Below are 15,719 nucleotides of genomic sequence, written 5' to 3' on the forward strand. Positions count from 1 at the left end.
GCTCTGAGATACTTTTACTTTAAGTATATTCATTCTATGCTACTTTCTACCCCAGTTTATTTAACACTTAGTACCCCACTTTAACTTTGAGTTCAAAATCTACTTAACTCAGCTCCACCTCATTCAAATACCATATAAAAGGGCTGCTAACATAATTATGCATAAATAACTAACAAAGAACAAACACACACTTGATAGTTTTAAACGTATGACTTTTATTAACTGTTTGGTCATGCAAAAAAATCCAGCATCCAATTGAAACTCAGAGTATAGACGTATGCAGCCTCTTTAGTATCAGGTTACAATGCAATAAACGTACTGACAGAGGATTAGGGTTTACGAGCTAAGGCTTCTCTAATCTTTATGCATTTTAATGTGAGATAACATCGCTGGATTTCAAAACCTCAGACGGACCCATTTCATAACCTCGAGGATGCAAGTAACATAGATTTTCATTTCTCTATCAAGTAAACAGTGAAAAAAATGACCAGAAAGTAGACATGCATACTTCTTCCATTTGTAAAAATGCATATATAGTGTGGCTGCTGAAGATCGTGGTGGTTTCACGTTTCCCTTTTTCGACATTTGTTTTGAGCTTTTTCCAAGAATCTTTTTGTTTCCCTCACTTCAGTCACGTACGGTTTTAATCTGACATTTATTACATATTTGCCAAAGTATCTGAACTCAGTTGGTTTAAACTTTTGCATGTTTGAAAGTAAAGTTTATATGAAGAAAGACAACAGAGGAGAAGCTGCTTCAGCTGCGGTGAATAAACTTTCTCTTGTTGGTGCCATTAGCCCAAAGTTTTTCTGTGTAAAGTTTAGATCTGGTCTCATTTACTATAAAGTAGAAAATAATTATAATTTTGACATTGCAATAAATCTCAGCAGCTGAAACAAGGAGTTTATTCAGACAATTACCTAATTAAGGTTTTTTCAGGGTACAAAAATTCAGATGAAATGTCCAAAACTGTAAATTAGATGATTAGAGATTAAATATTATACAAAAACCCTGCAAGTCACTCATATTACATGGGTCATTTTTCAATCTTAAGTTTAAAATGTTTTATTACACCATATTTCAAGATTTTATTAATTGACCAGATGCCAAATCTTCAGATTGAAATTGACTTCTCAGGAAAAATGTAGTTAATAAGATTAATAATGGTAAATTATCAAGCACATCTGTGTCTTTCTTGCTGCGATAACATATTTATACTTTTAACGTCTTCATATTGTTCAAAAAACTTGATAAAACCATCCAGATACTTTGGCAAACTCATGATTCGGCCAGTTTTAGATAACGGGTGAAGTTAAACTGCATCTTACTCTGTAATCTAAACATTCCCACGACTGCGCGACAACACACACACACACACAATGAAAAGAAAAGCATCATGTCAGTGGCATCAACAGACAACAGGCCCAGAGCCCACAGCACAGACAGAACCACTAAGAGCCATAAAAAAACATCACATCGTCTCAGTACTGATTTTAAAAACGCTTTGTTGTCATGATGCAAAAAGTGTTGGTGAGTGGGGAGGGGGGGGGGGGTTGCACAGTTTTCATGGCATGTCAGATATGTCACAACACTCAGAGAGCAGTTACAGCAGGACGGTGCCACAGACACACGATTCACGACAGCGTTAAAAACCTGCTGGACTGCGTCAGTGCACACGCACAGACGTGATATGTGGTGAAGTGGAGCATCGTGGTGGTTTGTGAGCATCAGCCCAACCCCGGTGCACGAGTTACCATGGAGACGGGACAGACGGCAGGCACAAAGTCACACGCTCACAAAGTTTCTACGACACGGTGAAAGGAAAACAACTGAACCACTGACACGTGTTCTGTCCTTAAAGCGAGAATCTCTGCTCTCATGTGCTTTTGTAATGATGTGTCTCAATAGGATAATAAGTGTTTCTGCCCCGAGGATTCAGCATCAACACAAAAAAAGGGGTTGTGTTGATCTTGGCCTCCCTTCGCTTCAACCCCCGAATTCTTTTATCGTTGTAGCTAAAACAAGTGATCAAAAATATCAACATCCAAACACTAACAACTACCACATTTACAACAGAAACTGACAAGGGACCGAATCCACTGATTGCCATGAGCGAAGGTCCCAGGACCCTCGAGCCGACGCAGCCCTCTTTCCCTTTACGCCCTCAACATGCTTTTAATATCGTACTTCACACAGAAGAACAGCGAGCCAAGACGGACGACATACACACTTTAAGAAACACAATCCAAACTAGAGACAGGCATGAGGGGGACATCGTCCTCGTCGTCGTCACACAGGACAACCGGAGGGTGAAGGTCACAGGGGTGACACGTGGCGAGTGCGAGAGGCGGGAATGATGGAAGCAGACGGGTGGGGGGTGGACGAGCGGAACCTGAAGTTGCAGAAAGGTTCGCTCCCTCGGACGAGCAAACACAACAGCATCGAGTCTCTAAGTGTCGGTGCGGAAACAGTTCAGGCCGTTAGATCAGACGAGTCATGCTTCACACCAAACAACACATTTAAACACGTACAACTAAGACGGTGGTGTTGCTGTGTGTGTGTGTGTGTGTGTGTGTGTCTGTGCCGGGAGGAGCTTTTAGGATCTGGCGCCACCAAGTGTAGACTCCAAACACTGGAGGCCTAGACGGACGGGGGAGCCTGCAACTTCAGGAGGAACTGGCCTGGACGAGGCTCAACCCGAAAGCACAGGGTTAGTTAGTGTGTGTGTGTCTGTGTGTGTGTGTATTTACACCCCAGGACCTCAAAGCAGAAAAACAAAACGCACAAATGCTGTAACCCCCACCCCCACACTCCCTGCACCCGGTACGTAAATCACGTTTCCCTCTTTCTCTGATATAAATATCTATTTATACACAACTCTATTAAATAAAGTCCCTGTTTTTGATTAAAAATTATCCTTTTTTTTTTTTCTCCAACACAAAATACTTTAAAATTCATAAGTCAGACGATAAAAATCAAACAGTTTAATGACACAATACAAAAAGTCAAAATAAGAACAAAGGTCCCTTCAGTAACATCACTAAACCCCTTTTTAAACCTCGTGTCGAACCCGACACTTGAAATGGGTGTTACCTTTTAATATCCCCTCGTTTCCATTAACCCCACCACACACACACCCCCCCCCGGTAACTGCAAAACAAACCACACTTCTATCAAAGTCGACATTCGGCTGCTCCCTCAACACACAAACAAATCCACGGTTTATACTTGACCACCCCTCAGTCCTATTCACTATGTGTGTGAAGTGTATAAATAACTTTTTTTTAAAAACATGATAATACTTTTCCAGACAGCGGACAGAACAAAGAGGGGGGGGAATAAAAGGCCGTGGGAGAAAAGGACCAGGACAGCACCACCCCTGTGTTGCCACCAGAAGCATGCACCACCTGCGAGGAGGGGCCCACGTCAGCCGGGCCCCGGCCTCATCTAACTAGGGTTTGGACTGGATTGGTGTTGGCCGGTCACTCAGTCAAGCTTTTGATATAGATACTTGTTTTGTTTTTGCTCTTTTTTGGTTTGGCTTATTTTTCTGATAATATATTTTCCCCTCTTTTGTGTTTTTTTTTTTTTTACAACTTTCCAAGCAGCCTCGTTCCCGGCCACGATCCAGGTGCCGATCCGGCCACGGAGAATAAATGCTCCAAACAGCTTTAGAGTTCAGGCAAAGCTGCAGAGGGAAAAATGAAGGATTAGATTATTAGAGCGTGAACATTGTCCGAGGGGTCAGTTCATCCATAAACTCTGTAAACTGCACAAATCAAAATCCAAGAGAGTAAGAACATACATTACAAAATGATCTGAACAAATTGCACAAATCACATAGGTTTTATCTTTATATTGCAAACTTTATAATCTGAATATATACAAAACTTAAAAGTCAAAGTATTACTTGTCGTACTAGGAGACCCTGAAATACACCTGAGGTACTGTGACAAAGATAAAGATATGACAGGAGGTTAGAAGCCAACAAACGTCCTGTTACTGTTCCATCAAATACAATGTCATTCACTTTGTATTGAGCTGGTGGCAGAGATCTCAGAGAAACCCAAACTAATTCGACGGCTAAACACCAGAATCCATTTGTTTCTTGGAATTTGGCTGAACTGACCCTTTAATGTGCAGAACTCAACATTTTCTCCACATCAAAGTATTAATGCAGCAGTTTGGAAAAATATGATTATTGCTTTTCTTCCTCGAAATGAGAAGATCCATTTCAACTGAACCTGCGTCTGAGTCAGGATGTGCAGGATAATGTTTGTGGGAATCTTTTTCTGTCGGAGCCTCCAGTAAATTTGTGTTGTCTCAGTTTTAATACAGACACTCACTCATCAGGAGAAGCCCTGCAGCAGGGACTAACCCCCCCCACCCCCCGAGAGAGGAGGGGGAGAAAAACAATAAAGCTTTGCTGTCTTAAGGCAACAAGCTGCATATTGTTTTTAAGAGAAAAATCCTGCACAATAAAAACCTTCAAAAGAACCAAATAACCTGTGCAAAGTGTTTTTTTACAGTCTGTTGTGACCCGTGCATGCAACATAAAACTATTACTGCCCCCGTCAGACTATTACAGTGACATAACAGTGATGTATTATCACTGTACCTGAGCCTGGGTTGTCGGTTCACTGCAGCGGTGCCGCCGGTGCCCCTGAGCAGTGAAAGTGCACATTGAGCCATTTGGCCTCGCGGCGATGCCACACGCGCGTTTCCTCCGACTGGCAGGAGCGCGGCCGGCCCTGGCCGTCCATGTACTGCGTCAGGCGGATGTAGGCGATGCAGGCGGCGTCCTCTCCGATCAGATGCACGTGGGGGTTGAGGATGGTGGTGTGCACCGGCTTGCTGTTTTTACTCAGAACTGTGGGGACGGAGTTCAGATGTTGGATTTATCTGGTGTCAGGGAGCATTTCACATTTGACAGACTGAAGAACTGAGAACCAGAGAGATTTTTAGGAGCGTCTACTCAGCTGATGTCCCTTAACATCTGTTTCACAAGGAATCAAGTGTATTTATACGATTCTCAGAGCCCATACGTTGATTTGTTTGTTGTCACAATATCAATCTTTCCTCTTAGCAGAGCAGCACATTCATTCATTCAGTCCCTGACTTCTCTCGCTCTCTTTCCCTTTCTCACATTGATCAAATGTCTACCTCTGTCAATCCAGAGCTACTGAAGGTGCAATGTCAGTGTTGGTTCAGTCTGTTATAATGAAGTGTGGAAAATGCCCTGTGATTATTGCTGATTTCCCTACGGGGACAAATAAAGAATCTTTATATCCATCACACACACAAACATTGTTATTGGTCACATCTGGAAACTGTACAGAGACACATTCAGGCCGTAGTAATGCCAGACGTGAACAGATCTCTTAGGCCTCTGATGAAGATCCACAAAACAGACTGAAACTGAACGTACGATTGTCGAAGTAGAACTTGTGAAAGTCCATTCCCTCCACCAGGTTTCCCAAAGCTTCAGGCTCAAAGGAAGTGAGTCCAGGGTCACAGATTCTCCTGTCGGAAAAAACAAGAACAGACGTAAGGTTTCTGTGATTTGAACATTTTGAAGTAATGCTTATTTTTACAAGATCGTAAAAACAAGGCACTCAGAAGCCAACATCTCCACAGAGGCTTTTGTGTGAGTGGTATTTTCAGACTTACGTGTAAGCCTCAAAATCCCCGTTGTTGATGGCTTCAATCAGCTGCTCTGTCATCTTTATTATCTCCTGTTTGCGAGCTGGAAGCAGTGAGATAGAAAGACGGATGAGGGAGGAGGGCAGGAGACAACCACAACACGAAGATGGTTTATAAATGTGAACATGCAAGTATCGCGCCCCGTTTCACTGAGTCACTGCCTGACGAGGCTGCGAACCTCTGACCTAAGTTCAGCAAATGGGCGCCGCGCCTCCGGCAACAACGACCGTGACATTTGGAGTCAGTCTGTGCAGAACACACCAGGCTGTTCTCTCCATGTTACATCCAGTGAATCACTAAATGTCTCAGAATATGAACTCAACTAAGATCAACTGAGCTCCTGGTTCAACAGTCACAACCCCCAAAAACCCACAACCCAGTGAATGTCTCTTTTTTCCAAATACCACCAAACTATGCAGAAAAAAAAATTACCTAATTACTCAAATACACCAGAAATTTGCAAATTTAGTCACAAAGGTCAAGAGAATTAAAGTGCCACTCCAGAAAAGCACACACTGCAAACACACACCAGGGTTTATGTCTGACAAATAAGTCTGTTTGTCGCCCCAAGTCCTCAAACTGCAAACAAGTGGTAAAAGAAAGTAGAACTGTATGAACGCTGCTTTAAGAGCCTTTTGCAAAACCACTGCACAACCTGCACGGCACTTACTCAGTTTGACGCTGCTGCCTGTAGGGGGCGACAGAGTGGACTCGGGTTCAGGACAGGAGCTCTGAGCTGCAGGGGCTGTGGGGCTGCTAACAGCCTCCTGCAGGGCACCAGCTGCAGGTACAGTCACCCCAGTAAAATACCATTACAGTTAGCATGTAGCTGAGAATGATTTTCTACTCGACACTGAATATACGAAGCAGGAATTATAAGAAACTGGATTAGAAATTTAGGAGCGGTAGTCTGGACTGGAAGCCAGTGGGTGGCAGCAAAGGACGGGAGAGGGGGAACTCGTGCAGTGACGGAGAGATGGAAGGGAAGAGGTCAGAACTGTGGCTGCAGCTCTGTTGCTGAGTATCAGAGGAAAAGTTCAGGACACAAAGGTCAGAGCTGAGAGTGGAGTCGGGTAAACTGCTGCTAACTTACAGGTGGGTGGTGGGCAGCGAGGAGACAGGGTCGGGGTCTGCTCCTCAACAGTGCTGCACTGGCTTAACACTGCACTGTCTGTACTAGTGGAAAGACAGACAGCAGCCACTGCCCCCCATCATAAGACAAACACACAAACAGAGAGCGTGAGATGATCAGTCCAGAAACTCATTAGTCAACAGATCCATAATATATCCGATGAATGGGTTGTTGAAAGTTCACAGAGCACGAGGTGATTCAGCTTGTTTTGTCGGATCAAACTCAGCAGTTGGTGGATTAAAAAGAAAAACAGCAAATCATCACTAGTTGAAATATTTGCTTCGTAAAAACGCCCCAAAACAAATGATTAAAATAAATCGTGAATTCTCTCTCGATTCTCTTCGATCTAATTCCTTGACCAAATGCTCCGACTAATTATTTTCCTTATAAACGAAACACAGAATAAATGACACTGGTGTAGAGCTCAGTGAGGTGGAGACTGTGAGCAGCACAAACATGAAGACCACAGAGATCAGACGCATCAGATTTGTATAAGTTTGAATGAAGTTTAGTTTAAAAGTGATGTTCACATAAGTTGCATCATACCAGGTGGTTTCAGCACAGAATTTAAATATGACTTTAACCTGTAATAACTATGTTAACTACTAATTGCAAACAAAACACTGACATGTCATATTTTAATAACATATAAGTGAACAGTTTCTTATTACACCTTTGCCATGAAGGTTATGTTTTCAGTGGCGTTTGTTAGTTTCCGCAAAAGCGACACGATCCAAGGATTCTTCCAGTTTCCACATTTGGAAGTTACAGAGAAACATCATCATTCTTTTGAAGTCATGTTTCTGGCCACATCATAAATATAAGTTCCATAATATTCATAAAGTTCTGTTTTCCACCAACTCCTGAAAGACGTAATCTGGCTCGTGAGTTACTAACTTTGTATGTCAGCCATTTGGTGCCGAGTGGGTGGTGTTCAGTGGGTTTCTTTGTTGAAGCCATTTGCCTGCTGTGACCAAAACAACACCACGAGAGTGAGTTGTGTGGCTGACAGCTAAACAATGAACTGAAGTCTACCGCTCCACAAAGAGGAGAACTGACGATTCTCCTCCACAGCCTACTTCATCACATTGTTTCCACGTTTAAAATATTGATCAGAAGTGAATTTGAGAACACTCAGATATCTGGTTGTGCTGGTGCAACAGGCTGCAGAGAGCCTGTGGCTGCAGGGACACAGCTGCAGGTACTGAGTGTCATTCTGGTCACGTTCCTCTGTAACTACCAACGTGTCGACCCGGTGCTTCATCTCAGAGAGCTGCTGCGTCCTCGTAGTGTCTGAGTAGACAAACTTCAAATTCATAGAACTTTCCTTCTAAATCAACTTGAACTAAATGTATTCAGCCTCAGAGGGAGACGGAGGAGAGAGCGGCCTCTCGATTGCATGTCACTCTGAGATTGAGTGCCGGTAAACCCACGGCAAAGCTGCTCAAGTAGCTAGATTAACTCTTTTCTGGAAAGCTGCGGGTAGCCCTGTCCTACTTCATCCACCTGAAAACATTCAGGCGTCATCCTCCGAGCGGAAGACGGCTAATTAAAGGCTTAGGTGGAGAGCGGCATTAATGCCGGCGTGCGTGCACACACTCACACACTCACACACACCGCCAATCAAGAAAGAGGCAAAGGTGCCGACACACGGTCGAGAACAGTGAGCGTCAGAGGTGTTAATGAGGATGTCACACCAAACTCTTGAATAAACTGCTGAATAAAACTACACTGTCCACCATGTTAGTTTTTACAGTGGACAACTCTGTATTTTTCCATATATACGTGCACAGGGTTTACATTGATCTTTCCTGTGATGCATCTCTCATCTGAACGGCTTAACTTACTGGACGTAGGCGACAGCAGTGGTGGAGGAAGCTCTCAAACATTTTTACTTAAAAGGTAGAAGAAAAACTTTAAACTTTTTATAAGCTGGGAAAAGTTCCCTCAAAGTCAAAATCAGTGGGTTTTGTGTGGGTTGTATTTTAGTTGTGTAGCCGGATCCTGCAGCTTTTCCTGGATTATCAACCCTTTATCTAAAAGTACACATACATACATAAGATTTACCCAAGTACAGCTAAAAGTAAAATTACTTGCTTTAAAATATACTAAAAGTAAAACTTTACTGTGTGTATTTCAATGATCTTTTGGCTGCTGTAACATGGTAAATCTTCTCTTATCAAAAGTAAAAGTACTTTTCCCTATTGCAAAGTCTAGTACTGTGCATTTTGGTTACTACAAGAATAATAATATTGTCATATTAATCTCTTCTCAACACATTTCAGGTTTTCTGCTGCTGCAGGAGGCGGAGTCTAATGTTACCTGCTCACTCTAATTGGATCAATGGACCAATTCCCGTCGTGTTAGTGATTACTTTTAAAAATAATACGAATGTTGTGAACATGTAGCACAAGGCTTTGTTAAACTGTAGTGGAGAAGAAATTACAGATATATATTGTGGAGTAAAAGTAAAAAGTACCTGAAAATGAATCTATTTAAGAAAAGTACAGATATATGAAATATTTACTCAAGTACAGTCACAGAGTAAATGTACTTTGTTACATCGCACCACTGAAACCTCTCCCCAGCAAACATGCATTACCTCTAATATAAAGTGAAGGAATACACCAGGAGTTTGTCATGACGTGTCTCCGTCTGCTCTGTGGATGAAAAGTGAACCATGCAGAGAAGGTGAAAGTTGGACAAGTACCTTTCCTACCTTTCATGTCCTCCTCTTCTGCGTTATTACAGCTCTCTGTGGAGCCCTGTCAGAGAGAGAGAGGTCCAGACACAACAGAGGGAGGACAGAGGAGTGGGTGGGAAGAGAGAAAGACGAGAGACAAGGAGAGACAGCGAGACAAATCATTCTTTTAATGAGTCAGTGAGACGGGAATCGGGGGACGGTTTGGACACTCTGCCCACATGGACACAGAGACAACCTGACGGACAGATGGACGGGTGGACGACTCCCTCCCAGGAGCACAAACCAGCCAGGACAGCAGCGAGGGGAAGCACGGAGAGCCACGCACGCCAGAGAGTGTGTGAGCAAACTGAACAGCTGTCACTAGATTTAACACAAGTGTGTGTGTGTGTGTGTGTGTGTGTGTGTGTGTGTCTGTGTGTAACTGCAGCAAGTCAGTGTTGTTAAGAATTAGTGAGAAAAGAGTCAAGAAAGGTTTGTAACAGTGTCAACATTTAGTCATCTACACAGAGCAAATAAAGAGGTTAGAGCTGGTTCCAGGTTTAGAACAAACCTGAGGTGAGTGTTAGAGCTGCTGTTAGAGGCTGTGCAGGATTTTCTCTTTTAGATCCGTGTGAAAAGGAAACACCAGAGTAAAGATCCACTTTGACTGATCAATTCAAATCGATTCACACTTAGCATTCTGTAGTTACAGGAGTTAAATAGATAATTAAACTTCACGAAATAAGGTGAAAAATACAGTTTTTATCCAATCAATCACACCTTTGCTAACATTAGGAGAAATTATTACATTACAGAGCTTTTTAATCTTGAGGGTAAAAAAGTGACAGTTTAAATCGTTATTTAGGTTCTACATTGTTTTAGTGATGAAATGAGGATCAGGATCGGTTTGATTCAGCTCAGCAGATTAATGATTGATCGATCAAACCAAACGTTTGCTTTGAAGTTATTAATTAGCGCATTAGGTCAAAAAAATATAATCTTTTAACCAATAACTTTGAAACTAGCTCAAAGGTCATGTGGTAAAAACATATTTGAACAGATTAAATTTGCCTTCAAATTATGCAATAATAAACATAATTGCTAATTATTTTCCTTATTTTTATTATCTTGAAGTGGTGGATTAATCATTTAATTTTAAAATTTAATTACAAGATTTTTGGTCGTTTGAATTTCAGTTTTTTCACCAATGAATGTTAGTAGTAAAGCAGTAGTCATTATTCATATATAAGTTATGAAGCTAATGGTGTTTTTCAATGTAATGCAATCCATTACAAATAAACATTGAAAGTCTACAGTGGCTCCATAATTGTAAACACACGCTGGTGCTCGTGAGGAGTTCAGAGGATTCCAGTCAGGAGGAGAAATATTTGTCTTGTTTTTTTTGGGACAGCGATGTATGAAGTAATATTCAGAGAAAATCCTCCACGTGTTAGTAATGGTGGCTGGTGGCTAGTGGTGGCAGGAGGAGCGGCTTACCTTGGTGCCGTCAGCTGGGTTGTGTACCACAGTTGTCTGGGCTTCCTGGGGGGAGGTAGGAGACACTTTACCATGCAGGGATGGAATGGATGAAAACGGGGAAAAGGGTGGACGGGGATTCACCAGAGAAGATGCCAGGGAATATCAACGTATTCCGTGAAGACAGACACAGACACGTGTGCTCGCAGAGGAGCTGCAGTACAGAAGCTGTACTGCAACACAAATATTGCAGATATTCACAAATATTCACCTGCCAGGGTCACGACTGAGGAGGAGGAGGGTCCTGTGAGTGAGTGAATCAACAACCAAGTTCAAATTTCTGACTCATTTATCGTTTTATGGTTGATATCAACCATCTGTATCTGCTGCATTAGTGATTGTGAAGCCGCTCCTCATCCTCAGTCTTGACTCTTCCACACAAACATTCAGCAATAAGCAATTCAACATCTCTGAGTCATCACAGTCACAGTGGTTAAGTCACACTCCTGATCCCGACCAACACCGAAACCAACACCCAGGAACCTGAGAACATGCAGCCCCCCTTGATTACATGTTGGATTGTGGGGAATTCAAAAGTATTTAAACATGTTTTGGGTATTTTAAGCCTTAATTATAAGCATCTAGTGATTTACTTAATGGTGAAAAGTAAAGTTTCTCTGTGTGTTTCATGCTGCATGTTTGGAGAAAGCTTTGTTCAAGCTACTGTATGTTTCATACATGGCTCCATTCCACAACATGTACAATAACAGGGGCTGCATCCTCAAACAATCCTCATGTCTCTATTACACGTCCGCGCCAGCTCCTGTTTTTACCCAGAACTCCTCATCGTTTACAGTCCACATATCGAAGAGCAATATCGTAAAAATAACCCGAGCTCGTCTTTTGATGTCGTAAGACGTTCAGGGTTTGAATTTTTCGAGCTCTGCTTTCCAAGAAATCGCAATAACCCCGTCTGACCTCAAAAGCAAAGCGCCGGAGCTCAGGTGACACACAAAGGAGTCACCGGGGCTTGATTGAAGCGTCTGCTGTTGTGCCGCAAAATGAAAGTCATTCGTCTACCTGTCGATGTTGTGCACTGTGTAAATATATATATATCCACAGGAGGTCTGGGTAAAACACGAGCCAGGGGAGATGCTCCAACGAGAAAAAACAAAACAACACAGCCGTTTAATTTTAAAGTCATCAAATCCACCGGCAACAATCACAATAATCTGTGTTCACGACAGAAGCAGAGAGGATGAGGGACAGAGTAGATTGGACTCAACGTGGGATGTGACAGAAAGATGAGAACTAAAACATTAAAAAGATGGAGACAGTGACGTGGTGCCAGGGAAAAGCAACGTGAGAGAAACCAAATAGAGATGGGGTACCATTGGTGCTGAAGATGACATGCTGCTGTCTTTGGTGCTGCTGCTGCTGACTACACTGTTTTTACTGCTGTCTCCCTGCGACTGGGGCAAAGAAACACAACACAGAATGACTCCCACTGCTCCCACTGGGTCTAAACCTACAAACCACAGAAAATAGAGCCGGTAAATGGCCAATATCACTATCCCACATATTGTAGGACGGCAAGATTTAAAGCTACATAATCCAGGAGGGGGACGTTCGATGCTAAACAGATTTATCTGATTATCTGTATCAGGCATCTGCACCTTACTGCCTTGTGCATTTCACAGTAGTTGTTGTTGGAGTTGTTGTTTTTAAATCCTCCTGTTGGTCTGTTGATCTTTAACACGACCTCTCTTTATCATCAGGAGCAGATTAAACGTCTTCAACAAGTTCCTAATGTGTTTAACTGATACGTGTAGATTTAGTTTCCATTATAAACCTGTTTATTCATTAACTGACAAGCTCTTTGAGTCTAGCATCCTTTTTTTTTTACACCTGCTTTCAACGACTAAAACTTCCGCGGAAAGAAAAGAAAAAAATACAGATCAGTCAGCACATGCATTTCAAATATAAATATCACAAATTTAAATCTAAAACAAGTTCCAGAAATTAAAGTTTTTGAATATAGTCACCAGTCCGGGTCTGTGCATGCAGTGAGAGGCCTCGAGTTTGTTCTCTGATTGTTGAGCGTGTGCGTGGAAGTGTGTAGCATTTGTTATTTAATGACTCAAACCAAAAGTTAATCAAACGTTGGCTTTTCACCCAGTTTTTTTTTCTTTTTCCAGACAGAAATGATCCTCCATAGATTTTACACATAACTCAACACCTTTCATTTCCAAATTGAGTATTTGGGGAATTAGTAATGAGGATTTAGATGCTCTCTTGCTCACAAATAGCATCAAGTTTCAATTTTATCGTGAAAATATTTAAAGTAATACAAAAATTATGATGCAGAATTCGTACTAAAAAAAAAACATAATTTACCAAATTACACTATTAACTTTCTAACAAGCCTGAACTCTTATCTGCAGGTGACCAAGACAGCTTTTTTTATTCAGAGGAAGAAGGAAGAAAACAACTGAAACTCAAATCAAAAAATAAAAGATGATACAATAAATATACAATAGTTGAAAATGGGGAAATGATTGTATATTGATGTTAACGGTGATTAAAAAATTCTATGAGGTCAGGGATGAGAAATTTGTTTTTAAGAAAGTCAAAATGCCTGATTTGATCCATAGGTCGGAGGGGGTGGGGGGGGATGAGTGTGTATTTGTGTGTGTTTGTCATTTGTCAGGATTGGAAATGGTTTCGGTGACTCCTATGGCAGAACAGGGGGCGATGCCGAGATGTTGGATGAAGTTAGGAAATCCAAACAAAAAGCGGACAAGACGTAAAATGTCATAGACGACGCCTCAGGCATCTCTGCGCAAAGGGAGGGAGAAATCAACTGAAACGGAGGCGGGGGGGGAGTAGACTCGGAAAGAAGAGGAGAGACGAATAATGAAAAATGGATGAAAACGACAGAGCCGATCTCACCATCAAACAAACACTCGAGCTGGACTTCCTTTTCTGACAGACAGCAATGGAGAGGAGGAAAAAATAAGGGGTCATCGAGAAACAAGGAACTAATCAAAGTAGTAAAGAGGGATACTAAAGTAAAAAAGAATCAGCTGCAAAGACAATACCAGGATTATTTTTATTTTTTAATAGGAAAAATATTGAAACCACTGGTGGAGCGGTTTGTTTTATTGGAGGGCTGGATTATCTTTTATTTTATTTACTGTATGTAAGAGGAATTTTTGTTTTGGGCGCTTGTTGATCATGGCGCTTCACTGCATGCACTGAGGCTGTCGATCAAACCGAGCAGCAGGACGTGATGGAGGCGCGAATCGCTAAGAAGAAATAAATGGTGGTAAAAAACAAACATCATCCTAAACGTCTATGACTCTTTATCATGTCCCTTATTTTCTCATAAACACGATCAACCCACAACTTGATATTTTAATGTCTATCTTTTCCACTGAGCCACAAAAACATTTAAATCAGATTTAAAAAGAGTAGGAAAAGACTCTGGAACACAGAGGTAATACAACTTAAAGGACATACTTCAGTTTTCATATCAAAACACACACAGGTTATTACTGAGCAGTTAGGGTGACAGGCTGAAAGGGAGACAGCAGAAGACAGGAAGAGTCAGAAAGACAGGAAGAGTCGATGAGTCCCTCTCGGGTCAGAGCACTTACCTTCACACCGTCCGACTTTTTGTTTAGTAAAGATTTGCACGCTGAAAGAGAGAGAGAGGAAAGTGTCACACAAACAGCGAAGAGGCTGAGATCACTCGCTCAGCAGAACTAACAAACTCAGGTAATGGTCAAATAAAGTCCAGTGATGACGTGAACCTCATTTCACAATAATATATCTCTAAGAGAAGAACCGCTGCTTAATGTTTAAAAAGAAATTTGATATTTATGACACTGAGAATGAAAAACAAACTTGGAGAACGTAAGAAAACTGATTTAAAAACATATTATTAAAATTGTAATAGTTTCAGAGCAGGTGCGAGCCCTGAAGGTGTTTATCCCTTTTGGATTCCAATGTTTACACTAAATATAAAGTGAGAAAGTTATAATTAGCAAACACTAACTTACTGTCGGTTAGTGTAAATTAACAACTCTGACCTGTTGTCATGCACCTGAACTCTGGAGCACAAAGTTAGAACAAGGAACAGAAACCACACAAACGACCAAATAACGAATAAAAACACACACAGATGTACAGTTGCTTCAGAAAGTCTTCAGGCATCTTTACATTTTCTCATTTACTAAAACATTGAGTTCTTTGGCAGCTTTGCTTCTTCTTGGTTACATCTCTACAAGCTCTGCAGCCCTGAACCTGAACCAGTTTATCTTTCCTGCCAGATCCTTTCCAGCTCCCTCAGGTCTACAGAGAATTCCTCAGTGGACTCAGGTTTGTCCTGACATGCAGTGTGAACTGTGAAGGGTCTGAATACTTGTTTATCAATGAGAGATTTCAGTTTTTTATTTTTCTATCAAGTAAATTCTAAAAAACACATTTTCTATTTGTCACTATGGGTTAGAAGTTTACACTGAATGTAAAGTGATGAGCAAATCCTCCCTTGAGAAGTAAATCTACAATGTGACGGGACCTGAATACTTTCTGAAACGACTGTGGACTAAAAATAAAACACATACAAACATTGAGTCACGTCTCGATGATTCGCCCCTTACCTTCCATTTATAAAGAAGGAAGGAGGGCGATGAAGAAGACAAGAAAAACATTACAATATTT

The 15,719-nt window shown here is 41.6% G+C and overlaps 1 protein-coding gene across 35 annotated transcripts in view; it reads right to left on the reverse strand.

Moving 5' to 3' along the window:
- Positions 1-195: 195 nt before the first annotated feature.
- Positions 196-15,719, reverse strand: part of camk2g2 (calcium/calmodulin-dependent protein kinase (CaM kinase) II gamma 2) — a 53,686-nt gene continuing 38,162 nt past the window's right edge. For 3 of the 35 annotated variants that reach the window (XM_047342201.1, XM_035173544.2, XM_035173539.2), the window contains 9 exons: positions 14,654-14,694; positions 12,386-12,466; positions 11,016-11,060; positions 9,546-9,600; positions 6,797-6,904; positions 5,671-5,746; positions 5,429-5,523; positions 4,619-4,870; positions 196-3,688 (listed from right to left, as the gene is read on the reverse strand). In XM_047342201.1, the coding sequence (XP_047198157.1) occupies positions 4,638-4,870; positions 5,429-5,523; positions 5,671-5,746; positions 6,797-6,904; positions 9,546-9,600; positions 11,016-11,060; positions 12,386-12,466; positions 14,654-14,694 (734 nt within the window). In that variant the 3' untranslated portion in view covers positions 196-3,688; positions 4,619-4,637. The other 32 variants (XM_047342207.1, XM_035173553.2, XM_035173545.2 and 29 more) reach the window with 19 other exon arrangements.

This window comes from Hippoglossus stenolepis, chromosome 12, assembly GCF_022539355.2.
Source record: "Hippoglossus stenolepis isolate QCI-W04-F060 chromosome 12, HSTE1.2, whole genome shotgun sequence".
Classification (NCBI taxonomy): Eukaryota; Metazoa; Chordata; class Actinopteri; order Pleuronectiformes; family Pleuronectidae; genus Hippoglossus; species Hippoglossus stenolepis.